Below are 26,140 nucleotides of genomic sequence, written 5' to 3' on the forward strand. Positions count from 1 at the left end.
TAAGTTACTTAGAAATGAAGTTATGGCAGAGAATTTAATTCCTACGGAACTTATGCCGGATAAGGTAAAGTTTTTGTATAACTTTGCCAGAAAAAGTTGCGAAATAGGTCATAAATAAGGGTAGACTGGATTTTTTATTTTATTTTTCGATGTCAGGAATATTTTTGACCCCTTTTTTATTACTTAAAGTGTCGAAAGACAAAACTTAAAGATGAGATATTTGAGGGCCAAAAATCTATATATAATATAAAGCTAGGCATAGATAAGGTGATGTGGCACCTCTCTATGACCTAGAACCCTAATTATCTTTTTTCTCCTTTTTTTGAATTTTCTCTCATTTTAAAATCAATATACTATCTATTTAATAATTCGAAAGCCACTCTATTAATTAGCTTAATTACACCTCTTAATTATTTAATTGCACCTTTTCATCCACTTCTATCCGTTTGGTTTTTTCAATTTTTCCTAATAACTCATTTGTAACCGTTTTTCTTAATTCTTAATTAATAGAGCATAAAAGCTCTTCTACTATTTAAGTTGAAAACAAGAAGGTTGCAATCAATCATTCGATTAAATTCTTCCAAATGATAGAGTAATAGTGTGTTCTTTTGTTCTTCCAACGACGGAGAAATATTATTTATTTTTGTTTGATTATTTTGTTTTCCTACATTGTTGTTTTATTTCTAATATTAGATTGATTTGTTTTATCATACATCTTTATGTTTAATTTTTGTGCTATTGCGAATTTTAGATTGTTGTATTTTTTGTCTTCCCCTGCTTCGACAAAAGTCTAGGAACTATGATTCAATTAAATATGCTTTGGTTTCATCTACCCTTTACGAAATTAATGTTATGTCCAAGATTTTTCTTTGTTCTTCTTCTATTTTGTCCGCTTTTAGGATGAAGACCTTAAAGGAGATTCCTTGAGTTTTCCGGCAATTCAAGCAGGAGTAGAATATTGTAAAAAGACTGGAAGAGACAAGGCAATTCTTGAGGTCCTTGATGTAATTATGATATAATCTCAAAAAGTTACAAATGCAATTCCATAAGTTATTGTATTCTTTTTCACCTTTATATAGATTCATAGTAATTTTATGTCCAAAAGGAACATTGAAGAGGGATTTTATCTTTAACATATTCGGTTTCATAGCTTTTCTTTTCTTAATTATTCTCTATATATGTGAAGACAATAATTAATTGACTAACGAAGAAAAAAATGGAAGAAGGAAGACAAAAGGTGGAGTTGTAGAAATGAAAGGCTGTAAAATCTGCTTATTTCATTCATTATAGTATATCTATTTTAGTAGTTATATTCTTTTTTCCAAAACCCTCGGTCACTCTTTGAAAAATTAAAATCATTTTATTTAGAATAAGTCCTTTTAATTTGATAGTACGTATATTTTTCTGAAATAATTTAATTATTCTGACATAGATGAGGAGTTTTAATCATATTTTAGGTTTAAGTGATGGTTCAATAAAATAGATGTTATTTACGATTTAATCTTCTAAAAATATCTAATTAAAATAAAAAACTTTAAATTTTCAATTTTATTTACAAAACTAATCCAAACAATTGTATTCTCAAAATTATTATAAACTAAAAGCACAAGACATCCAGAGTATTCCAAGGTGAAAACTGACGAGCATACTCTCGGGTGAGAGATATAAATGAATAATAAAAACTAAAATAATTTTGAGTGTGTAATTGTTTAAAAAATATTTTGTGAGTATATACAATAAAACAATGTAATAATATATTGAATTTACAGTGCCCCCTCCACTTGCGCATAAACGAATTTGATGTTTAATGGAAAATGAGCAGGTAGGGAATTAAGAAAGAAAATGAAAATACAAAAATAAAAATAAAAGGAAAACGGGCAAGACAATAAATATACGAGATTCTGAAAATTTTATTCAGTGGATTTCAGATTATATGTATTCAGTTTGGTTTTAGTTTTTCCCTTTCCTCTTCTTTTATTGTTGTTATTAGTAGTTTAGAATGAAACATAAATAAAATCATAAAGTAAGCGTTAAAATTTAATTTTAAATTAACATTAAAACGTTAAATTGGATCTATTTAGATGTGAAGTCAAAGCTTTTAAATTAAAAAATGTCTATAAATTTTTTATATATTTTTCATTTATCTATTTTTTATAGATCTGCTAATGCAAAATCCTCTTCATCTAAGTTTACTTTTTTTAAAAAAGTATAATGTTTATTTAATATAAATTAAATTACTATTTATGTGCATAATAAATTTAATATATTCCATCTTGAGTAAATTTATAATGGTATCAATTATATCCTTTATTTATTAATATCGTGGTTGTATCGCGCAAAGCGCGGGTACTTCCCTAGTTAAAGATAACCCCAACATAGGCCATTCGTGCCAGTTTAAAGACTTTTAACAAAGTAAAGACCGGCCGAAAGAGGGGCATTTCTGGGAATGACCCATTGGGAAATTATATGAAAACCTAACAGTGTGTCGCAAAGTCATTCTTAAACCCTTACTTAAACCCTGCCTCGTCCGACAACAACGTCGTATTGTTCCTCTGAAACCTGAAAGAGGAAAAAGAAAAGTGTAGAAACATGGCACCGCCGAAATCTCAAAGCAAAAAAGTTTCGAAACCTGCTTTGAGGAATGTTGACAAGGGAAAAAGCAAAGATAAAATCTCAATTGAAGATGAAGTTCCCGACTTCCCCAGAGGTACGTGCTCAAACACCTTTCAAAAAGTTATAAAACCGTGTTAGAATTCCTGGAACGGAACAAAATAAAGTTGGGCCAATTAAATTATAGGGAAAGAAAAAACCAACGAGCTTTTGTTCTTAATTTCCCGTTAGAAATTTATTATATCGTTTGTTTGTAGGTGGGGGAAGTAGTTTGAGCAGGGAAGAGTTGGATGAAGTTCGAGGTGAGGTAGATGCTGAGTTTGAGGCTGAAGAGAGATTGTTGAAGAAGAGAAAGAAGCAAAAAAGGACTAGTACTAGTAGTACTACCCAAGATGATGATTTGGGTTCCCTTTTTGGCGGTGGCATCAATGGAAAATTGCCTAGGTTTCCTAACAGGATCACCTTAAAGGTTGGTATCCAATGGAATTTCTTACTTTCATTTTTGTTGACAACTCATCATGCGCCAGAGGCAGATTCAGGATTTAAACTTTATGGGTCCAACCTGAAAGGATTTTTAGTCGAGCTCATTGTATTTTCAAAGTTATGGGTTCATGTCTACTATTTTTACACATAAATTTATGCTCCGCGTCGAAAATTAGTTGTTCAACCAACATGTCTCTTGAACATTTAACTGCTTTACTTTCAGAATATATGTCCTGGAATGAAGCTGTGGGGAGTGGTTTCTGAAGTAAATGAGAAAGATATTGTTGTCAGTCTCCCAGGAGGCTTGCGCGGCTTAGTTCGACCATCTGAAGCACTTCCTCCTTTCCTCCACCATCAACCAAAACTGGTATGAATTGTATTCTTATTCAATTCCTGAACTCCTTTTATTAATCAAATTTAACAAGCCCGAGTTTTAATCGTTTGGCGAATTTGAATTATTATCTTGTGTACGGTGCATTGGTTTCTTCAATTTAATCTACTAAATAAATGGGAGGATAAAAGAAGAAGGTGAGGTACTGTAACCAACCAAAAAGTGATGTTCCAACACTAGTTCAATCTTATTGACTGAAATGCCCAGGCTATTGGATTAGATCTTCCAACTAATTCTCTCTGTGTTTACTTAAAATTTTTTCTAAAGTAAATAATCTCTCTTTTATAATCCCCATTTGAAAAGTGTCTAAACTAAAATATCCTCAACTTATCCAATAATTGTTCATGTGTATAACATTGAATTTCTGAACATTGCACTAGAAATACTTTTTTCCCTCTATTGAGAAAACTAAAAAACAAAGAAGAAAACAAGTGAAACTCAAATATTTAGGAGTGAATGAACTTAAGAAAATACATTATATTAAGTCCTAGTTAATGAAAAAAATATGTGTACCAAAAAATGTTTTTCCTTCTTGACATACTTTTAGCATTCTTAGATTTGAATTTTGAGAATTTTAGTTCATCCTTATGAATATTTTGTTTTTGATTGTCCCCATCCTTAAATTTTTGGGTTGTTATTTCCGAAAGTTTCTTTTCATTTTTTTGTATTTTTTCTTCGATAACCGAGAAATTTCTCTGAGTTTGTGGTGACATTTTGGTCAACACTTCAACAAAGCCAAACAGGTGTTGAAACATCATGCCATGGGTTGGGAATATTCTCTCATTTGAAGAAATGCAGTAGAAGCAAGTAGCATACACAGAGGATAAAGATCGGTTGAGATGGTTTGGTTATGTCCAATGTCGACCTCTAGATGCACCGGTCGTAGGTGTGAATCCATGGTGATTGAAGGTGTTTAAAGGGGACGGGGTAGGCCTAAAGTCACATTTAGAGAAGTTGTATAAAAAATCCTACAATCTCTCGGAATTCGTGTAGATTTGGCACAAAAATAGGGTAAAATGGAAGAAAAGATTCATATAGGCAATATCAATTAGTTGTGGTTAAGGTTTAGTTCTCTAGGAGCTTTCAATCTTGTTAGAGATTAAGAGCAATTCACTCCAGAAAGCAGTGTTATTAAAAGCGAAAAGCACTAAAAAGCTCTAAGGTCAGCTGGGGCTTTAAGCACAAAGCGCAAATAAAGCATGGACTTTAATGAAAAAAGGGGCAATGGTGAAAAAATGCATATATATATATATATATATATATGTTTAGTCCAATACTACTAATAATAAGCATGAACAACAAATATATTGACAAAGAAATTGTAAAAACATTACGATAAAGTGAAATATCAATTATCTAGCCTCACCTCTTCAAGAGAGGCTCATTGTCAAGGAAAAGTATGTCTTAGAGCCTTGTTGATGACACTGAAGCACAAATAAAGCGAGGCGAAGTGATTAACATGTTTTGAGCCTCGCTTCAGGGCTTAAGCGCGCCTTTGACAACACTGCCAGAAAGTTAAGATGAACTGTAACTTGATCTTCAGTTTTTGGTGTAAAGAATTTTGTATAGAGGAGGTTGACTCCATACTAGGCTTTTTAGAAGCCTTGTGAAACGTACATAGGCTTTTTACTTTTGCATTACAGTGGCCAGCACTCCCTTTGTGCTGATGAATAAAATGTTACCATTCTCAAAAAGTATTTTAGAGACTAATATTAGTAGAATATCTAGAGAATTTCTAGTGGCAGGCAATCTAGATTTTCAAATATTGAATTAGTATTGATCTAAATGAAGCATTATGGTTAGTGATGATTCATTTTGCCGATTCCAACTTGCTTGGCATTGAGGCACAATTATTTTTGTTGAAGAAATGCACTAGAAACAATATAATCAATAATTGGAGGTTTTACCTCCACTACTGTTTGGTTAAATTAAATGGAAAAGTTTTTGATTCCATATGTTTATTGTTTCTCAAGGCTTACTAAACGATCTATCGTTATTGCATCTCAAGAAAATTCTGTTGTACCACTTCCTTTATTCCTTAATGAAACCTTCGGTTAGCATTTCAATCAATTCATATCGTTTGAGTTCTTAGCCAATTTCTTGAGAATTACTATTTCACGAGAACCAACATGTCAGCGGTAAAATGATCTTATTACTTTAATTGAGTTCCCAGATATTACTATTGCAAAACATTTCCATTGTAGAAAGGTATTTTTGTTTAGGTTCAAATATAGATAAACATTGAGCAAATAAAACTTCTACCTTATCTCAAAAAAAAAAAAACATTGAGCAAATAGCATATTTGAAATATGTTATATCATGAGAGCTTTGGTCAGTCTTTTAATGGATTCATATCCTTTTAGTTCTCTTAGCCAATATCTTGAGAACCATCATGAGAGGTGTGGAGTAGTTACTATCTATATGAAAACCAACCGGTCAAGGTTCAAATGATTTTTTCCCTTGGACTTGAGTTTCCGGCTATTACTGTGCACCATTTTTAGAATAGAAAGGTCATATTTTTTATGGTTAAAGATGGTCAAACAATTAAGCTGTAGTGTATTCGAAGTATATTACATCCACAAGAGTCATTGTTTGGTACAAAAATTGATATTTTGTGGAGAGGAAGAGCTCAACTTTTTTCACTTTCCATGACCAGGAAAAGTTTATTAGTAAAATCGTCGAGGCTTGCACCACAAATCAAAAAGTGAGGGGAGATTTCCATATGTAACCCCATTACTTGAGACATATAATGTGAACCTTTGAATTGGAAGCTTTTACAGATTTATACACATACTTGGATTTGTGAGGATTATTCTAAATTGCTGATTTACTGTTCTATGCTAGAGGAAAACATTGGTAGTCTTTTCTAATAATGAAATGATGATATAACATCCAGATATGACATCTCTTTCGCAGTGCATAAATTAGATTGAGTCTTTGTCTATAACCTTTATGACTTATTAAAGATATAGTCCTCCAAGTTTTTTCCTTTCACCAAAGAGATCTTATCATTGACAGAATTTATCTATTTTTTTGTTTAATTTTTGAGGTAATAAACAAATTAGACAAATGAATAATAGCTAAAATATTGTGTGCAGACAGAGCGCTTGATTCCATATACATCTTGTATGAGGAGTTTCCCCTTTCAGTTAAAAATGTGTATTGCTTTATCAAATAGGGGGAAAACACTTGAATCAAGTAATTCTAGTTAAGGTAAATTGAAGCCAAGGTTCCTTTAATTTCAACATAGTTTATTGTCTCTCCTCTAATAAAGTAGTTGTTGAAGATATTGCCTATTCTATTATTGTGTTATTTTATTTTTTCTAATAGCTTAATTTACCTTCACAGTCAGAGATGGGCCATCTTCTTTCTAGCGTATATAGATATTGCCTATTCTTAATGATTGAGTTGTTTTGTTTTTCTAATAGCTTAATTTACCTTCGCAGTTGGAGACGGACACCAATTTTCTTTCTAGTGTATATCACGTCGGGCAGCTGGTTTCTTGCATCGTCTTGCACTTGGATGACGATAAGAAAGAATCAGGGAAGAGAAAGATTTGGCTTTCCTTGCGTCTTGCTTTATTGCACAAGAACTTAACACTTGACGTTATTCAAGAAGGAATGGTATGTTAATTACCTTTTCGTTAGCACCATTTTGAGTTATATTTTACTGTGCTGTAGCCTAAATAAGGAGGTTGTTACAAGATGAGGTTGTTATAATTACCTTTTGCTAAAAAAGAAAAAGTGAAAGGCTTCATTTTTCCCCCAAGAGAAATAGTCCTGCCTTTTGCTCTAGGTCGAGGAGAAAATTAGGAAATACCCGTCAAAAAACAAAATTAGAAATTATACAACAATCTGATTTGTGTTTCTGATTTTGAGACATAAGATGACAACAAATACTTGAGAAAAGAGTGAATAAACTTGACAAATTGTTAATTTTCTGTTACGGGTTAAAGCAATAAGGAAGATTTATTGTATGATAACTCAGAAATCCACCTTATGGAAAAGATAATTCAGAGATCCAAGTGAATGTATACATTAATCAATCAATCAATTATGTCTGAATTCGAAAAAAGAAGATTTGGTTATATGAATCCTCTGTAACCATTCTTCTTTATTCAAGCCAAGATCATTCCAATATTACTTTGCACTTTAAGAGGAATTCTCTCTAATGGTATAGCTGCTTTAAGTTCCACACTGAACTCTACACTGGCATACAGGTTTATCCAAAACCATTCTGCTTTATTCTAGCCAAGATCGTTCCAATATTTCTTTGCTCGTAAATACATCGCCCTTTAAGGCGAATTTTGGACTCTCTAATGTTAGAGCTTCTTTAAATTTCACACTGAACTCTATACCAGATACCAGTTTGTTAAAAAACACACACACACACACTAGCACGGTTAATATATTTTTTTTTGAAAAGGTAACACTTGTATATATATCCAAAAATAAGACCTTCCACAAACAGTTACAGGTCTCCATAGTTACAAAGGAGTAGTGAGAAGATCTTCAATCCTATAACAAAAACTTATATAAAACCTAAGACGATCTTCCATATACTCCTGCTTACACCAAAAATAGAATAAAGCAAGATTGTTCATCTTCATCTTATGAATAGAGTTTCACTTATCTTCAAAACATCTAAGGTTCCTTCCTCTCCACAGAGACCACAGATGCAAACTGGTATGATTCTTCATCTCTCTTTTTGGCCAGAAAGGATGCCATAACTACTCCACATCTCCAGGACTTGTACAATTCTCATAGGCATAATCCATGATAACCCTTTCATATTGATAAATAAACTCCATAACTGAAAGGTAATCCTGCAGTGTATAAAGAGCTAACATTGTCTCTTCTTCTCCACATAAGAAGCACCTTGGACTATGATGAATACCCCTTTTCATGAGATTTTCCCGAGTCAGAACTGCCTGCTTAATTAGCAGCCAGAAAAACAAGATACTTTGTGAGGGATCTTAGCTTTCCATATCAATTTCCAGGGCCAGTGATCAATCATGAAAATGTTAAAAGTCTTATATGCCTCCTTTACAGAATACATGCCTTGATTGTGATTCTGCCAGATTAGGTAGTCTTCAGCATCAGATAGTCCTTTAAATTGCTCCAAGGTCTTGAAGAAATCTGCTAATCTCTGAATCTCCCAGTCATTTAGAAGTGTTCTAAAACTCAAGTTCCACACTTGATTAGACCATACCTCTGCCATTGTAGCATTTTGTTGCTGGTTAGGGATGTATATATCTCGGAGTAAAAGTTTCAAATTACCCTGTTCTATCCAATTGTCTTCCCAAAAGGTTATCTTCATGCCATTTCCTTCCTTTAATCTGCAGTTTCTTTTGAGCTTTGGCCATTGATACCTGATAGCTCTGCATAGGCTAGTTCCATAAGTACTTGTTACAGTCTTAGTTGTCCAGTTGTTTTTCCTTTCATATTTCAAACCTATCACCTCTTTCCAAAAGGATTGTTCATTGGAAGCAAATCTCCAAAGCCATTTCATCAAAAGACTCGGATTCTGACCTTTCAAATTCCTTATTCCCTAGCCCCTGCCTTTTGCTCCTTATTAGTTCCTCCTATTTAACCAGATGGATCTTCTTAGTGTCAGTGTTACCCTGCCAAAGGAAGTTCCTTCTCAAGACATCCAGTCTCTCAATAACACTATTAGGAATGGGGAAGAGACACATCATTTATGTAGGCATGGGATTAAGAACACTATTAATCAGTGTTAATCTCTCCCCCAAAGATAGATATTGGCTCTTCCAATTGACTAGCCTTCTTTCACATTTCACAACCTCCCCATTCCATATTCCTATGGACCTGCTTTTAGCACCAAGGGGCATGCCTAAACAAACTGTTGGCAATTCCCCAGATCTTCCCCTAGGACCTCAATTAAGGAGGATAAATTGTTACCTCGTTTGCTGGATATAAGAAGCTTTTATTCCAGTTAATGTGTAAACCTGATACTACTTCAAAAAGGATAAAGATAACCCTAAGAATCTTTAGTTGCTCCGGGTTAGCATCACGAAAGATTAGAGTATCATCAGCATATTGGAGATGATTAATCTCCATATCTGCCTATTAGAAACTTTGAAGCGACAAAACACGTGGATAGGGTAAATAAAGCAAATGTGCGCACCGAAACACGTGAAGCGACAACCGAATGGATTGAGTAAATTAGCATATCAAATCGTTCAGGGTGAAGGTTGAAGGTTGTTTCACAAAATGGGGCGAATTTTATCATTAGGAGAAGATATATTATGAATTACATTGTGATTGTGATGAAGAAACAAAAATACACTAGGCAATATGTAGGAAGTTAAGATAAAAGGTGATTGAGAAATCTACAATGCTTTTTAACAGTATTATTACAAATGCCAGCATTCCTATGTATGCATTGTTAAGTGCAGGATCTAAAGGGCAAGAGTTCAACGCTTTTGCTGAGATGTGTGTTAAAAATTGGAGAGAGTAATCAGAAAGCAAGGTCACTATGTCTGCTGATTGACAGAAGGAACACACAGAGTAGGAAAGAAAAACTAATTAGCTTGTAGCTTAAACGGTATAAAGATCTGGTGGGATGGCCATTTTTCGGGCCTGCTTTGCGTTTCGAGCCACCATTTGAAAAGTAATAGGGAAATAGCCATACTTTAATGTGAAAATAAAATGTTCTTAGTTTTGAACTTATAAAGGTTTGAATACGATGAATCCTTCGTTAGTTTTGAAACTCCAGCAATTTTTTGTGCCTAATCAACTTTTGGAACTGGTGTAATAAACTCCCTTTTGTATTCTGCTAAATTCTTGTTCTTTAAATGATAAATTCACATTCCTTTACCTGATATTATGCGTTTTCCTGAACATGTGGCATGTTTTTTGCTATGTACAGATTCTTAGTGCATACGTGAAAAGCATGGAAGACCATGGCTATATAATTCATTTCGGGTTGCCTTCCTTCTCAGGATTTATGCCAAAAGAATCAGGTAATCTTCACGTCCACTCAAATACTCCCTTTTGATTCATTCTCTGACTGACAAAAATATTAGCTGCTCCTAGAAGCTGGATAATCTAAACCAATCAGATCTACATATCGATATGCAGATCCCTCAACCGTCTTGCTTTATTAAACCTAATGTAGCTCTGTAGGGCTAAGTTTTCTGTTTCTGTGGCTTTTATGCTGTGTTTATCTGGGGCTTGGATGTCATTTCTTGAAAGTGTGTTCTTGATTAACTTTCATAAAGCAAAAGGATATGCCTTTTTTCTTCATGCATTTGTTTGAAGGGAAAAAGAAATCTGATTGTAGGAAGAACCAAACTTCCTTATAATATCCTGCCAACAACAACAACAACATACCCAGTATAATCCCACCAGGTGGTGTCTGGGGATGCAGAGTATACACAGACCTTAACTTGTGACGGGTAGAGAGGCGGTTTCCGATAGACCCCCGGCTCAAGGAGAGATGAAAAAGCAGTAGTAGTAACAATAAACAGTAATAATAAGCAGTAATACCGGCAAGATAATAAGATAACAGAGTGAAAGAATAAGCAAACATAACGAAGATACTAATACTCCTAGTACGAAAAAGAAATCCGTGCGCAACCTACTAACTCTCTACCCTGATACTCGATCTCCACACCTATCAAGGGTCATGTCCTCGATAAGCTGAAGCTGCACCATATCCTGCCTAATGACCTCCCCACATCACTTCTTAGACCTACCTCTCCTTCTTCTAAGTCCAACCACGGCCAACCTCTCACACCTCCTCACCGAAGCATCTGCAGATCCCCTCTGCATGTGTCTGAACCATCTCAACTTCCCTTCCCGCATCTTGTCCACTATGAGGGACACTCCTACCTTGTCCCGAATAACTTCATTTCTAATCTTATCTTTCCTAGTATGCCAACACATCCTTTTCAGCATCCTCATTTCTGCTACCTTCATATTCTGGACATGAGCTTTCTTAACAGGCCAACATTCCGCCCCATACAACATAGTCGGTCTAACCACCACTCTGCAGAACTTGCCTTTAAGTCTTGATGGCACCTTCTTATCACACAAAATGCCAGAAGCAAGCCTCCATTTCATCCATCCCGCTCCAATACGATATATGACATCCTCGTGAATCTCCCATGGCCTTGGATATCAGACTCCAGGTGTTTGAAACTTCCTTAATTGGAGATGACTTGGGTATCAAGCCTCACGTCCTCGACCGCTTCTTGAATCACGCCACTGAACTTGCACTCTAAGTATTCTGTCTTAGTCCTACTCAACTTGAAACCTTTAGACTCCAGGGTCTGTCTCCACACTCTAGCTTTGTGTTAACACCGCTCCGCGTCTTATCTATTAGAACTATGTTATCTGCGAATACCCCATGCGCCATGACACCTCCCTTGAATGTGACGCGCCAGGGCGTCCATTAGGGGTGGGCACAGTTTGGGCCAACCCGAAATCCAAACCGAAATCCGAACTTTTTAATTTGGATTGGACTTCGGATTTTATTTTTTAAAATTTATGGATTTTGGATTGGATATGGGTTTAGTACTATGGATTTTTGGATATCCGAAAATCCAAAATTTTTATACCTTTTATCTAGCCCTACCTACATCATATGTGCCCAGTACTAATAAGTATAGTTTCTAAAGGTCCAATAGATTAGGACCTAAGGCCCTACCCATTAAAATATTAAATTCAATATACAATTCTCTACTAAATCAAATATAATATAGGGTTTTCTTACTTCTCAAGTCTCACGTTAGTATCACCCACGGCAGAATTCTTTGTTATTTTTCCAGATGACTACTTAAATTTTATTTTGTTCTTTTCCACTTTTCCAGAATGCTTTTATTTGGTATGGATTTACTATGTTGGATATGATTTGGATTTGTTAATCCTAATTTGAACTGGAATGCTTTTTTTACTGAGCAATTAAGATTTAGATTTACCTCTGTGGAACTAACACATGAATTTCGTTCCTAATAAGTTTGCCTTAAGTTTCAAGAGTCAAATCTGAAATATCCAAACCGAATAATCCGAAACTGAACTTAAAATATCCTATCCAATCCGAACTTATTTGGGTTGGATTTGGATTGTAATTTCTTCAATCCGAAAATCGAATATCCAAACCGAAATTTCATAGCCAATTCGATGGCCCGAACGCCCACCCCTAGCGTCCATCACCAAGGCATTTATAATATCCTGCCAAAAGTACTTAATTTGGATGATTGATGTTGCTCTGCTCCCAAAATGCAGAGAGACTTGCGAAGGCACATCCGGGTGAAGTCTTCTGCAGAAGAAAAGCCTGTTACGAGTAAGTGGAGAGGAGAGATCTCCAGAGATTCTTATCTCATTCCATTCCAGTGGCTCAACCAGTAACCAACGGTGAAAACTCAAAAATCCATGGTTTCCCGGTAGAACCCTATTTCTCCCAAGTTGTTTCGGAACCGGAAAAAAGAAGCGGGTTTTTCACACTTTCGCCTTTATTTAGGAGATATAAAACAAGCTTACTTACTAATAAAGCGGCAAGAAGCACCTTCTTTCTCAAAGTCAACTTTCTCTCCCTTTTTACTAGTAGTTGAGTGCTCGTTGTTGTTCGGATCTTGATTGGATCCGAGCTTCCCAAGCTCTATGTTGTTAGGGAACTCTGCAAGGGTCTTACCACCTTCTTGATTGACTATATTTGTGAAATAAATATATAGAAGTGTCTCCTATTTAAGAGTTAAGTTCTTATTTGAGGTGGTTCAAACTATTTAACGTTGTATTAGAGCAAACCCAACTCTTTGTATGAGCCTAATCGTCACTAATTAATAAAATACTTTCATGTGGTGGAGTGTGTTCCATACTTAAATATATAAATAAATAAAATTATCTCATCTCTAAGAGTGAAAAGTCAACTGTCAGGCACTTTTTTATCCTTTTCTATAACTAAGTTGAACTTTGATGTATTTATATGTTCAGGATATCATTTTTAGAATCAATATTACTTTTCGTTGTGGGATATGCTTATATCCTCTTTTTGCAAGGCCAATTTTGATAGCGATGGTAGTGAAGTAAATTTCAACCTTTGAACGGACAGTATGGAGCTAAAGTTACCATTGAGCTTCTTAAGGGGCATAGAATTTTTTTGGTTTGACTCAAAACATTCTTTCCTGTTGTCTTTGTTGGAGCACACAAGAATAATATCTTGTACAAATGACAAGGCGAATTTGATGATAGACATATTCGACAAGAACTTTTTCTTTTGTGGATATCTTTTATACATATTTATGTTTTATTGGAAATAAACTTCTTGAAAAATGAACAAATTAGGTCTTGTTAGTTTGAACCTTGTAATTTTGTGATGTGATGATTTTGGTGAGACTGTCTTTAAGAGCATTTTTCTTGCATCTAGTTTGAATCATATTTAGTGAGATGGAGAGTATACGAGGTTGTTTGGTTCACATATTAGTTATGCAAGAATTACGATGTAGAGTGGAGGGATCTTTTTTTTCCCCGACAAAAGTTAGATAACTTTATGAATGATAGGACAAACACCAATACACAAGTTACCGAAAAGTAGAACACCTACAAAAAGTATAGTTTTCTACGAATGACACCAATCTTCAATACATATAGGAACCTCATGGGTTCCCAAAAAGAAGTAAGGAATAAGAGGTTATTCCTCAAACGTGTAATATCATTCTCTACCCCTTCAAAAACTCTCCTATTTTTTCCCGCATGATCCACCTAAGTGTTTTTTATAAGGTAAGTAATTTTATAAATGATGGAAAAATATTTAAGATGTATACAAAAAAAGAGAGAACTTACAACAAAATATGGTTCTCTATGTGAGAACACCAGTCCTCTATACTCAAAGTCACCTCATGAGTGCACAAAAATAAAATAAAAACAAGAGACTATTTGCAACTTAACAAAATCACCAACAACTCCTTCAATTGCTCTCTTATTTCTCTCTCTCCTTAGAACCGACATAATGGCTAATGGAGCAATATCCCAAACCCCCTGTATTCTCTTCTCCTTGAAGGCCCAACTATACAATGCCCCCTTCACTGTACCCATAGTATCCCAAACCAATTTAGGACCACTGACCATAAGTGCTTAGCCAGTAGCCATGTGGCAATGCAACAAGAGATGATCTACATCTTCTTTCGAACATCTCCACATGTAGCACCAACTAACATAGGTGATCCTCTTCTTCTTGAGGTTCTCTGCTGGAGGATCACAACCACGCAAAGAAACACACCTTCCTAGGCATATATGGAAATTCAAATAGACTGTTGTCAAAAATCTGATTTCTCTCTCACTAGCAAGGTTTGGTAATATGATTTGGCGGTGAATAAGCCATCCCACTTTCACACCGTCTCCACAAGTCAGAAGTGTTTTATGGTGCATTTTGCCTATATAAATATAAAGATATAATCAGGAAGATCAGGCACTATTTAAAGAGGTGATCCCACATAAGTATGGCCAAAATGGGAAATGGTGTACATATGAGGTGACAAATACCTATGGTGTGGGGATATGGAGGACCATTAGAGCTTTCTGGCTGGCTCTGAAGGCAAATGTTAACTACAAGGTGCGTAGGGGTGACAAGATTCTTTTCTGGAAGGAAAATTAAGATGGACAGGGGACATTACAACTACTGTTTTCCGGCTTATTTTCTATAAGCACAAATCCAGATAGTACAATAGAGGAGATGTGGTCTCCCCAAGGCTGGAATTTAGTCTTCAGAAGACTTTTAAAGAATGGGTGGGGGAGAAATACCTAAATTTTCAACTCTCTTGGTTTCTCTTCTCTTTCTTTCCATATATGGTCCACATAAGCACGATATGAACTATTTTTCATGTTCTCCTCTTTCATTTCCTTCTAAACTTCCATTTTAGTTGCATGTCTATGTTAACTCCTAACATCACCCGTCCCTTTTTGAACATATCCGACAATATACCATAGACTATTGGTGAACTGGTAAATGATTAATATCCTTATCTGCCTTCTTCACATGAAATACCTATTTATGTAGGCCATTTTCTTTTTTCCAAGTTTAGAATTATAGCCCCATGCTATTGTAAATTAAAAAGAGACACCTGGTGCCGTCGGCACCCATGTTTAAGAATGAAGAAAGGTCATGTTTTACCTTGTCAACAAGTTATTATAAAATGATACCCTTGTAAACATGCCATTCCCTTATTCTTTTTCCATCCATCTATAGAGCTTTGGTTGTTATTAATTTGAGCAATGGTTGATCTATCTACATAGAAAAGATAGAATAAATAAACCGGGAGTATTTATTTAGGAGTACAATGAATACCAACTCAGTCTCGACGTAGAAAAGAATCCAAAACATAAAAAGAAAGTGGAATCACAGTGAATTTAGACTTGGAATTGGATACTTCATCAACACTTGGTATCTCTATACTTCCTGAACAACAACTTCTAGCAGCTCATCTAAGAAACTATTACAATACTGAGAAAGTTTCTCATGGAACGGGTTTCATTACGCCTTGTTTTTCGAATGGTCATGGGTTTATGGCAAGGGAACCTGTTATGTTCAATGTTGTTCATACTGAGCATGTAAATCTTCAGCAAGAGGATGTATACAATCACAAATGCTGTTATGTGAGATAGTATGCAGGTGTATTGTCTTCCTTTTGCAAACGATGCGCTTGTGTTATGCGATGCTAAGAAGGATCCACTACATCACCTGAAGGGTACTCTTTTATGGTTTCAAGCAAGTGTGAAGACTGTGGGGAAGTCTTAAGAAGTGTAAGGTTATTCTAGTGGGTCAAGTCGCCAACATAAAGCAGGTGGTATAGGTTATCCGTTTTTAAGGTAAGATCCCTCCCAACATCTTACCTCGGACCAGTGTTTTCGAGAGTGCAAAGCGGGAAATAAGTGTCGGGGGTCTACTTTGCTTAAAGCGTGAAGCGTTTAAGCGGTGTGAAGCGAGCGCAATTTTTATTAAAATGAAAAAGCACCAAAAAACCTTGCAGTTGGCCTGGTGGTAATTGGCTTGAGCCTTGGGGTGCTCCCTTTCAAGGTCTCAAGTTCGAAACCCACTGGGTGCAAACAATTTATGAGGGCCATTGGACTGGGGTAAAACCTTGAATTACCTATGGTGCATTTGCGGGAAACTCCTTGCCGAGGGCCTGTGCACCCCCGGGATTAGTTGGGGCTCAAAGAGACCCGGACACCCGGTGCTTAATCAAAAAAATAACTAAATAAAAAATAAATAACTCAAAAAAAATCTTAGAATATGATCATCCACCGGACCACCAGGTCAGCTTCATTGCATGGACTTTGTTGAGAATCTGTACGAACACGGTAAGAGATGTGATTAATACTCCCCATTTTTCAATTTAAGTGTCTTACTTTTCTTTTAGCCTCTTTAGAAAAGAATGCACCTTTCTATATTTATTAACTCTTTAATTGCTAGATTTTACGTGGCATGTTTAATACGACATGATTTGAAGGGCGTTTTGGTACATTGCACACATCCAGTATTTTTGAGAGCGCGAAGCGCAAAAGAGCTACATGGGTCCGCCGCTTATAGTGTGAAGCAAAGCACCCACACAACTTTCTTTAAAAACTGCCAAAATAAACCTTACACAAAGTAGGGTAACTAAATAGAAAAGAAAGAATTCAACAAAAATCTTATATATAAACAATTGGTTCAATTTAAGCAGTAGCAAACCCTAGACCTGAAGAGAAGCAGTAGTGAAACAGGTCTCTGAATGTATTTCTAAGAAACTAGCGACCCTTTTCTTTTCCTTCTTTAGAAGTCAACTTATTTTGTTTAAAAAAGAAAGAACGGTTCTTTTGCTTCACGATTCTGTCCAAAAAGCGGTCACGTCTTCACCTCACGTCGCCTCAGCCATCTGAAGTGCCCCACCACTGCCTCGCCTCACTTCATCGCTTAAAAGTGATGAAGCGAGCGCTTTTAACAATACTACCTCAGACTATCTTTGGTCACTTTTCACAAGGAGTGTGCCTTATGGAACTCGAGAGAGAGAGAACGTTATATTCTTTGCTGTCCTGAGTGTGGCACAGAGGTTGGGGAAATTGATGAGAGTTTTTTTTGTGGGAGGTACCAGAAAGTTCCCCCTAATTAAGCGGGAACCTATGCATCTCTTGTGAAGGTGGGGATATTGGGATCAGAGACTTGCAGGTGTTCGATAGAGCTCTTTATTAGGGAATTTCAGTTGTCAACCATATCCATAAGGTCTGTAAAGTCTTCAAAAGACGGAAATATTACGCATTATACTAGTTTCTTCTGTGTACTTCTGTTATCAATTATAAGAAATCAGTTGTGTATCACTAAGTTAATTTTTTTCCTCTAAATCATGTAGTCCTATTGGATTAAATTTTGCAAAAACTGGAGAGCTTTCACTAGCTGGATCTTGAAGCAGTTTCATGAGTTTAGGCTGAAACTATCGGACCATTTTCAGCAATATGCTTGCTGCAGTTCCTTGATTTTGATTGTTCTCCTTTTCCAATTTCTGGCAGTGCAAATTCTTTTTGCTCTTTCAGATACCAAGTTGGTACGATCAGTCTGTTCGTGAGAAATATTTCATCGGCACGAGTTTCCTAGTATAGAAATTGCTGTCTAAAAGTCATTTAAACTTTAATTTGCATATTTTCTTACCTTTCAACATCATTAGGTCATATTGGAAACAAAAAAACAGAATATTCTCTGCATGATAAAGCTAATTTATTGTTCTGCACCTTATAAAATATGTATTGCTGCTGATTTGTTCTTGAGGCATTATTTTCAGTTTTTCAAGATAAGTGCTGTTTTATAATGTACCTAACTTCTTATCTGCTTTGTTATATTGAACCTAATTTCTTATCTGGTTATATCCCTTTTGCAGAAAATGTGGAAGTTAAGATTAGAAGCGGGCAGCTGGTACAAGGGGTTGTTAAAAGTATTGATAGAACACGTAAAGTTGTTTATTTGAGTTCTGATCCTGATGCTGTCTCTAAATGTGTGGTATGTTTTTGGAATTCATTCTACGGTTTTGATTGTTGTTAACTTTTGCATATTGTTTCTTTTTGCCTCATGATGTGTTTATGTATAACATACAAAAAATTTACTTCTGTACAGACCAAGGATCTTAAGGGTATCTCAATTGATCTTCTCGTTCCAGGCATGATGGTTAATGCTAGTGTGCGTTCAATACTTGAAAATGGAATTATGTTATCATTCCTCACGTACTTTACTGGAACAGTAAGTTTGCTGTGTTTCACTCCTGTTCACCGGAGTTTAGCATTTTCTAGATTCATGGTTTCTACTTTCTATCTACTTATTTTACTTTCTGCTGCTACAGGCTGACATGTTCAATCTGCAGCAAACTTTCCCCTCTTCCAATTGGAAAGTTGATTATCCGCAAAATAAAAAGGTAATAACTCCTCACTTGTCTGTTTAATAAAGGCGAAACTGAAAAGGATTTTAGAACAATGCTTCGAATGAGCAGGTCAAATAAATTTATGCAAGTTGGTCTAAAAATTCATTGTGGATCATGAATGAAAGACTTGCTACGCCAATATATTCTTTCTTCCTTCTATAAAGAACGAGCTTGTGATTTCTAAATTTATAAAGAACGAGCTTGTGATTTCTAAAATACAAACCTCTTCTCTTTGGAAGACGATATCCATTGAAAATCAAGGCATTTACTTGGTGCGTAGCACATGATGGTATTAACCTATGATTTTCATTATTGCTAACTTTTAGATGACCGTACAAATTCATAAGCAGTATGTGTAGGAAGAGCGATGAAAATTATTCTCATGTGTGTTTGCATAGCAATGAAAATCAAGGTATTTACTTTGGTGCTTGGTACCTGAGAGGTTTAACACCAATGGTTTGCGACCATTAAGAAGACCTTACATATCCATAAGTTGTGATTGTAGCGTAATGTGTAGGAAGAGCAGTGAAAGTCATTCTCTTTTGCTTTGCGTTTGTGCTTTTGGATGGTTTATGTTTTTATTGTTTGAGGGAACTTTTGTTGCTCCATCATCAAACACCGAGATGTTTTCTTTTAATGAGAAATTTTTTTGGTACCATATGGAGGACCTGAGTCCTCTCAAACAAGAAGTGACTAAGATGAGTTAAACAATTAATGTTCTAGAAGTTGAGAGGATCAAGTTGCCCAATTGTGTTGTTTATCAGTTAATTTCACCATTAACCATTGCTTCTGTTCACAGTGTGTAAGAAAATCACTATCCCAGACCAAATACTATGGTGTCTAGAAAGTCCTAGCAGTTCTCTCAAGCCAAATACACCATGCGGCCACAAAATGGAAGTTGGGAATGTTACGCCCCATTTTCTGGAGGAGCACGTGACCATTACCCAATGTGTTTAACCTTCATCGAACGAACCAACAAAACATGTCTACCCAAAATCATGAACATGCATACAAAATTTTATAAAAATCTTCATATTTTTATTACGAGAAACAACCTCTTGGAGAAATGCGTTGGTTAAAATAGACCGGCTTGCCTGGACCCCGCGCATAGCGGGAACTTAGTGCACTAGGCTACCCTTTTTTATGGATCAATAGCCTAACCATAAATTTGAAAATCATAAGTACGACCCGTGGCCTCAAAACATGGTGCGAAAATCATATATAAATGTAACATAAAAGTCTCATGTACTACCTTCCACAGTGTGAGTCCATACACACCTCAGGGCTACTTTAATCACGTCATTTGGGTTGTAATTAGCCCGAACTAAATATTAAATTGTACGGGGCTTTACAAGGAAAAATTGTAAGTTGATGGTAGAGCAAGAAAATTTCACCAGTTATTCGGAAGCCTCTTCTGCAAGTTGAAGCAAATTTTCGGTGTCGGAAGAGGTGATTATGGGTTTACATTAGGCAAATATCAGGAAAAATTTAACTCAGTCTGTGCACCTGTAACAATTCATCTGTTTTCAGTCTATTTAAAACCAAGGATCATACATATGCCTTCATTTGGAGGAGTATTAGATTTTCAGTTTAAAGTCCAAAGGAAAAGGAGAGTGAGTCTGAGATTGCACTGAGTAATGGTTTGCAGATTCCATTTTGTCCACATCCTTGTATCAGGTCAAAGCAAGGTTGAAACAGATAAGTTTTTAAAGTAAAATAATTAGATCATCTACTGCTCTATCACCTAAAACGTGAAAATATGGAACTCTCGCAGAAAATTGCCTCCCTCTGATGAATTAAAATTTCCTAATGAGGGATTAGTAGATAAAGGAGTATTTCCCATCCACCTATCCCCCAGAATTAAGTGCAAAGTGCATAATTTATAGTTAGCAAGAGAAAAGGAGAAAGCATACACCCGAGATTCATTTCAGGGACTTAAACAGTGGTTTTAGCTCCTACTTTAGCAACCCAACCGTTTGCAGCCCATAGTTGCTTTTGATTACAGTTGGTGCGTTTTTAACCGTTGACTATTGATTTTAGTCGCAGCAAAAATGTCAGATCACCGAGATGCTTACTGTGTAGTGTGGTGTTTCTGTCAGATCTTATAGAGCACTATATACAACAACAACAACAACAACAACAACAACCCAGTGAAATCCCACAACGTGGGGTCTGGGGAGGGTAGAGTGTACGCAGACCTTACTCCTACCAAGGTAGGACGGCTGTTTCCGAAAGACCCTCGGCTCAATAAAAAAAGCATAAAAAGAGGTCAGATAAGGCTAAGAGCTTCAAAGCGATATGGATTATAGAGCACTATATAGGATAAAGTATTTTCTTATCCTCCGTATGGTGCAAGGCAATCAACCTGATATACACTTGATTGATCTTTAGTGAGGTTGTGGAGCTCTATGTTCTTAATTGATAATGATAGACTTCAGCCATCTTTGTGCTCTTCTTCCCTTTAAGTGAATTTTTTTTGGGTAAAAAACACAAATGAGTTGCCAAATATGTTTATCCTGGGCTGTGTATCTAAAAAAAGTTAGGGTTTATATTGAGTTTTCTTGCTATGCTTTTAATTTTTTCCAGTTAAGTGGTCCTCTCTTCTTTAATTTCAATGAGCACTTTATTTTCTTGGTATAGGTTAATGCTCGGATACTATTTATTGATCCCTCAACTAGAGCTGTTGGTTTGACATTGAATCCTCACCTGGTTCACAACAAGGCTCCTCCTACCGTAAGTTCATAAAGACCCTAACTATCCTTCTTTGTCTACTCTAAAATATTGCAAGCTGCAGGTTTGTTGTTTGCCAATAGAGAATTTTCTAATGAAGCTGTTCGTTTTGTTATACTTGGCTTGCACTTGTTTGATTCATAGCAGTGCCTTTGCTTAGTTGAAACATGCAATGAGGGAAAAAAGATTTTGGATTAGATTCGCCCTGAGAGCTGATGGAGAGAAAAGATTGTTTTAGTCAATCTTAAGGAAGACACAGACCCTCTGGACCTTTTGCAATTCGTGGGACGGTTGCAGGAAAAATCATTGTTTATTCTATGGATGAATCTTGCTAAGGTGTTTGATTGTCTACTGTGGATGTTATAGGTCCCGATTCAAATGTTTATTGTAAGATCTTGCGAGGTGCTTTTTAATGGGTAAGGCATTGCAGCTGGGTCTGTTCCAGGTCCTTCAGAGATGTCAGACCATTTCTCTGTGTTTGCTTTTTGTGCATTTTGGTCTGATCCGGCACATACATATCGCATCCTTAGTCTGTGCCCCTCAAAATGATTAACGAGATGATGAGAAACTGTTCTTTGATCTTAAGGGCATGAGAAAGAAGATGGAATGGACTGCTTCTATTGGCTGCTTAGAGCCTTTACCCCTCGAACAAAGAGGAAGTTAAACTTCTCTTGTCTTATGTTGTTGACTTTTCAAGTTTCTTCTGAGATGCAGCAAGTACAGTTTTACTTTTAGTGTTTAAGATGGAAGCTAAGAGGTCATTACCCGCATACAGTGAAAGCACAGTTCAAAAACCAGCAAGTAATCTACTAATATCCGTGGAAAATACATCTACTAATATCCACAAATTAGAGGATTCTCCACAAATCAAGGTTTTCTGTTGTTTTAACTTATGAGCCGATGATATGCAAATTGTATGGGAGTAAACTTTTATCTATTTAGTTAGTCCTATTGAAACACTAAGTTTTGGCTACAGTTCTTCTATTGTATTGCGAACTAAGAATGGTTGCATGCATTGCATTGTATCAACTCCATGTTTATATATTAATCATTTCATATTATAAATTAAACTAAGCTTTTCTGTTATGCAGCTTATCAAGGTTGGAGATATTTTTGATCAATCAAAAGTGATCAGGATTGATAGGGGTTTGGGTCTTTTGCTGGAAATTCCCTCTTCTCCAGTTCCAACTCCAGCATATGTTAATGTAAGAATATTCCTGGATTTCGTAGTCTTTGGATGCCTTTGAACTCATCTTTAAATTTCAGTATTAAATTGGCAAGTTTTGTAGGTATCGGATGTTGCCGATAAGGAAGTGAAAAAGCTGGAGAAAAATTTCAAGGAAGGGAAACTTGTTCGCGCCAGGGTTCTTGGGTTTAGGCATCTAGAAGGACTTGCTACTGGGGTTTTGAAGGTCACACTTATTTATTGTTGGAAATATTTTTTTTGGTCAAAGTCAACTTTAGATGCTGGACTGGTGTTTATTCAGTGCAAGATGTGATAGAGTCAAGTCCGATATACTTGTATGTGGGTACCTTAGTTGAAGAACTCTGTCAAGAAATTACTATTTTGGTTCTTGCACTTGGAACTGGGGCATAACACAAATTGAAAACTTTACCTTCCTCTTGATTTCTGTCTTGCCCTCTGTTTTCTGCTTGGTCTTGATAAGCTTTATGCATTGCTGTGTCAAATCTGATTAAAAACACCGTACTTTATTTTTACATATCGATTTTTGGAAAAGCTGAAGGAGCTACTTTTCTTTTTCCTTTTTTATAAAAGAGGGGAGCGGGGGAGGTTTGAGTAGGGTATATGGATGTTGCATCATTTTGTTTCTTGTTATTGAACTCTCAAAGTATGTCTAAGCATGCGTTCTCCTTAATTTTCTCTGCAATCCTAACACTTATCTTTTCTCTGTTTACGAACAGACCAGTGCATTTGAAGGGTCAGTTTTCACTCATTCAGATGTCAGACCTGGGATGGTGGTAAAAGCTAAAGTCATTGCAGTAGACAGCTTTGGTGCCATAGTACAATTTTCTAGTGGTGTGAAAGCACTTTGTCCTCTTCGTCATATGTCAGAATTTGAAATCGTAAAACCCAGGAAAAAATTCCAGGTAATCCAGAATAATATACAGGTGTTATTTTCATCTCTTTGGTTTGACCTGTAGAGAGTTGTTGATATCTTTTGCAGGTTGGAGCAGAATTAGTCTTTCGTATTCTTGGTTGCAAGTCAAAGAGAATCACTGTTACACACAAGAAGACACTAGTATGGCTCTTTTCATTAACTTGACTTGTAGAGAGTACTTGAACTTATTTTTCTCCTTTTAGCTTTTTTTTTGTTTTTGTTTTTATCTTGTATATTCTATTGATAAGTTTCTTAGCTCAAGCCCTCTTATCTATATTGCATCTTTTTTCGGTTTAACTTTTTTGTCTACTGATATGTTTCGAGATTGAGCCTCTTATCTGTATTGTTTTAGTATGATGCTGTTAGTGATATAGAGGGAAAAATGTTTTTACTTAGTTATCCTAAATGGAAACAAAGGTTTGGCATTACACCTTTCCATTCTTTTCCTACTCGTGTTGTATCTATCCTATCCTCTCTAACATGTTATTCAGGTACTAGCCCTCTTAAAAACGATTATCCGCAAGAGAATAAAAATCTGAAGAAATTCTTTATATTGATAACAATCAAAATGCAATAACAAGAAATTGCAGGGAAACATTAAAAAACAAGATATGAGTATGAGGATAACTCAAGAAATTAATTTGGAACAGAATTAGCAGAAAGGAATATAATCTAACAATTAGACTAGCATTTAATTATTAAAATTAATACAAGGGAGAACAGATTGAACTCGTACATGGCAATATGGCATCGATACAAGGAGGAGAGGTTCAATTTAGGATATCCAAGTGAATGCCCTTAACACTCACAAAGGAGTATAATCCTTTTATTCATCCATAAACTTACTTTAAAATGAAGATCTAATGAACTATTTATACCTAGGTCTTAATTAGGACTACAGTGAGTAAATAACCCTATGCCCTAGAATAAGTTTAATTGTCTTGAGCCTTGTTGTCTTCCTTGTAAATAGCCATTTTAGCACATTTGAATTTTAAAGTCTTCCTTCCGTGCACATCCACGACACTTTAAGGTCTTGATGGATGAAAAGTGTGGTTCCAACTCCATGATAGCCATTTTGGTTGCTGTCGTTCCTTTAAAAGAATTTGTCCTCGGATATAAACCTTACAAAACATGGATATATTAATAGAAATCCAACAAGACTCACTGAAGTGTACGACCAGGATATATCAAATAGAAGTCCATGCATCCGATGCAACCAATGATCTTTAATAATGCAACCAATGATCTCTAATGCATTCATCCTTAAGTTGATATATCTAGGAAAATTCTCACTTCTTCCCAAAAAATACTTTGATGGTAAATCCAAGAGTCATGAAATTCAAGAAAGACCAATTCTCCAAGATAAGTGAGACACACCTGGCATGAAAAAAGAACAACATGCATGAAGTGACCCGATTAAATCAACATGCTTGAGAAATAAAACTTGCACGTCACAATTAAGTTGCTCCAAAATATCCTTGTCAAATGAAATAAATGGAACACGTTTATGATATAGTCAAGTGTCTTAATATTCAATAAATATCATATTTCCAAATAAAGTAACAAATATTTGACTAGCGAATGTACTACAAATAAAGGGTAAATCAAGGAAACCAATATTTTTGGAAATGAAACTTGTATGATCATGTTGGTTCTAATATCTATAAGAGGATAAAACAAGAAATTAGACTGGGGAGAACAAAAATTTGAAGAAAGTCTCACAATTAGACCAGCATTTAATCAGAATTAATCCACGTGAGAAGAAATTGAACTTATACAATCCATTTCAGATCAAAAAAGAAAAAAAGAATGAACTCATACATGGAATCTAAGAATTGTACAGTTAAGGAGATACAAATCCTCCAATTCATCCATAAACTTCCTTTAAAATGAAGACCAATGAACTATTTATACGTAGGTCTTAATTAGGACTACAATGACTAAAATAACCCTAGGCCCCTAAAATAAGCTTAGTTGTCTTGAGTCTTTTTGTCTTCCTAGTTCCTTGTAAATACCCATTTAAACACATTTGAATTTTAAAGTCTTCCTTCCATGCACCTCCATGACACTTTAAGTTGTTGATGGATGAAAAGTTAGTTCCAAATCAATCGTAGCCAGTTTGGGTGCTATCATATGTCCACATACATAAGGGTTTCACAGTTTGAGTGGAAAGGAAAAACTAGCCCATTAACAGTGGCTATTAAGTTTATTCTAGTAAAGCAATCAAAGTTTATTCCTAATTTTGTCTTGTCTACTGCCATTATGTTTTAGTAAATTTTTTCTCTTTTGCATCTACAATTTATACATTACACTTCGTCTCTGGATTGTCTAAGATGGTTGCATTTTGCATCTTAATTTTCTTTACACTAAAATTGCAATTAAATTACAGTTAAATTTGACAAAGAT

General features: G+C 35.5%; 1 protein-coding gene across 4 annotated transcripts in view; it reads left to right on the forward strand.

Moving 5' to 3' along the window:
• Window positions 1-2,467: 2,467 nt before the first annotated feature.
• Window positions 2,468-26,140, forward strand: part of LOC132623360 (rRNA biogenesis protein RRP5) — a 45,092-nt gene continuing 21,419 nt past the window's right edge. For 2 of the 4 annotated variants that reach the window (XM_060338105.1, XM_060338106.1), the window contains exons 1-13: window positions 2,468-2,707; window positions 2,868-3,079; window positions 3,317-3,460; window positions 6,931-7,107; window positions 10,376-10,469; window positions 18,351-18,469; window positions 18,584-18,706; window positions 18,807-18,878; window positions 21,525-21,617; window positions 22,706-22,819; window positions 22,904-23,026; window positions 23,538-23,723; window positions 23,801-23,875. In XM_060338105.1, the coding sequence (XP_060194088.1) occupies window positions 2,590-2,707; window positions 2,868-3,079; window positions 3,317-3,460; window positions 6,931-7,107; window positions 10,376-10,469; window positions 18,351-18,469; window positions 18,584-18,706; window positions 18,807-18,878; window positions 21,525-21,617; window positions 22,706-22,819; window positions 22,904-23,026; window positions 23,538-23,723; window positions 23,801-23,875 (1,650 nt within the window). In that variant the 5' untranslated portion in view covers window positions 2,468-2,589. The remainder of the gene's footprint in view (window positions 2,708-2,867; window positions 3,080-3,316; window positions 3,461-6,930; window positions 7,108-10,375; window positions 10,470-18,350; window positions 18,470-18,583; window positions 18,707-18,806; window positions 18,879-21,524; window positions 21,618-22,705; window positions 22,820-22,903; window positions 23,027-23,537; window positions 23,724-23,800; window positions 23,876-26,140) is intronic. The other 2 variants (XM_060338108.1, XM_060338107.1) reach the window with 2 other exon arrangements.

The sequence above is a fragment of the Lycium barbarum genome, chromosome 12, assembly GCF_019175385.1.
Source record: "Lycium barbarum isolate Lr01 chromosome 12, ASM1917538v2, whole genome shotgun sequence".
Lineage (NCBI taxonomy): Eukaryota > Viridiplantae > Streptophyta > Magnoliopsida > Solanales > Solanaceae > Lycium > Lycium barbarum.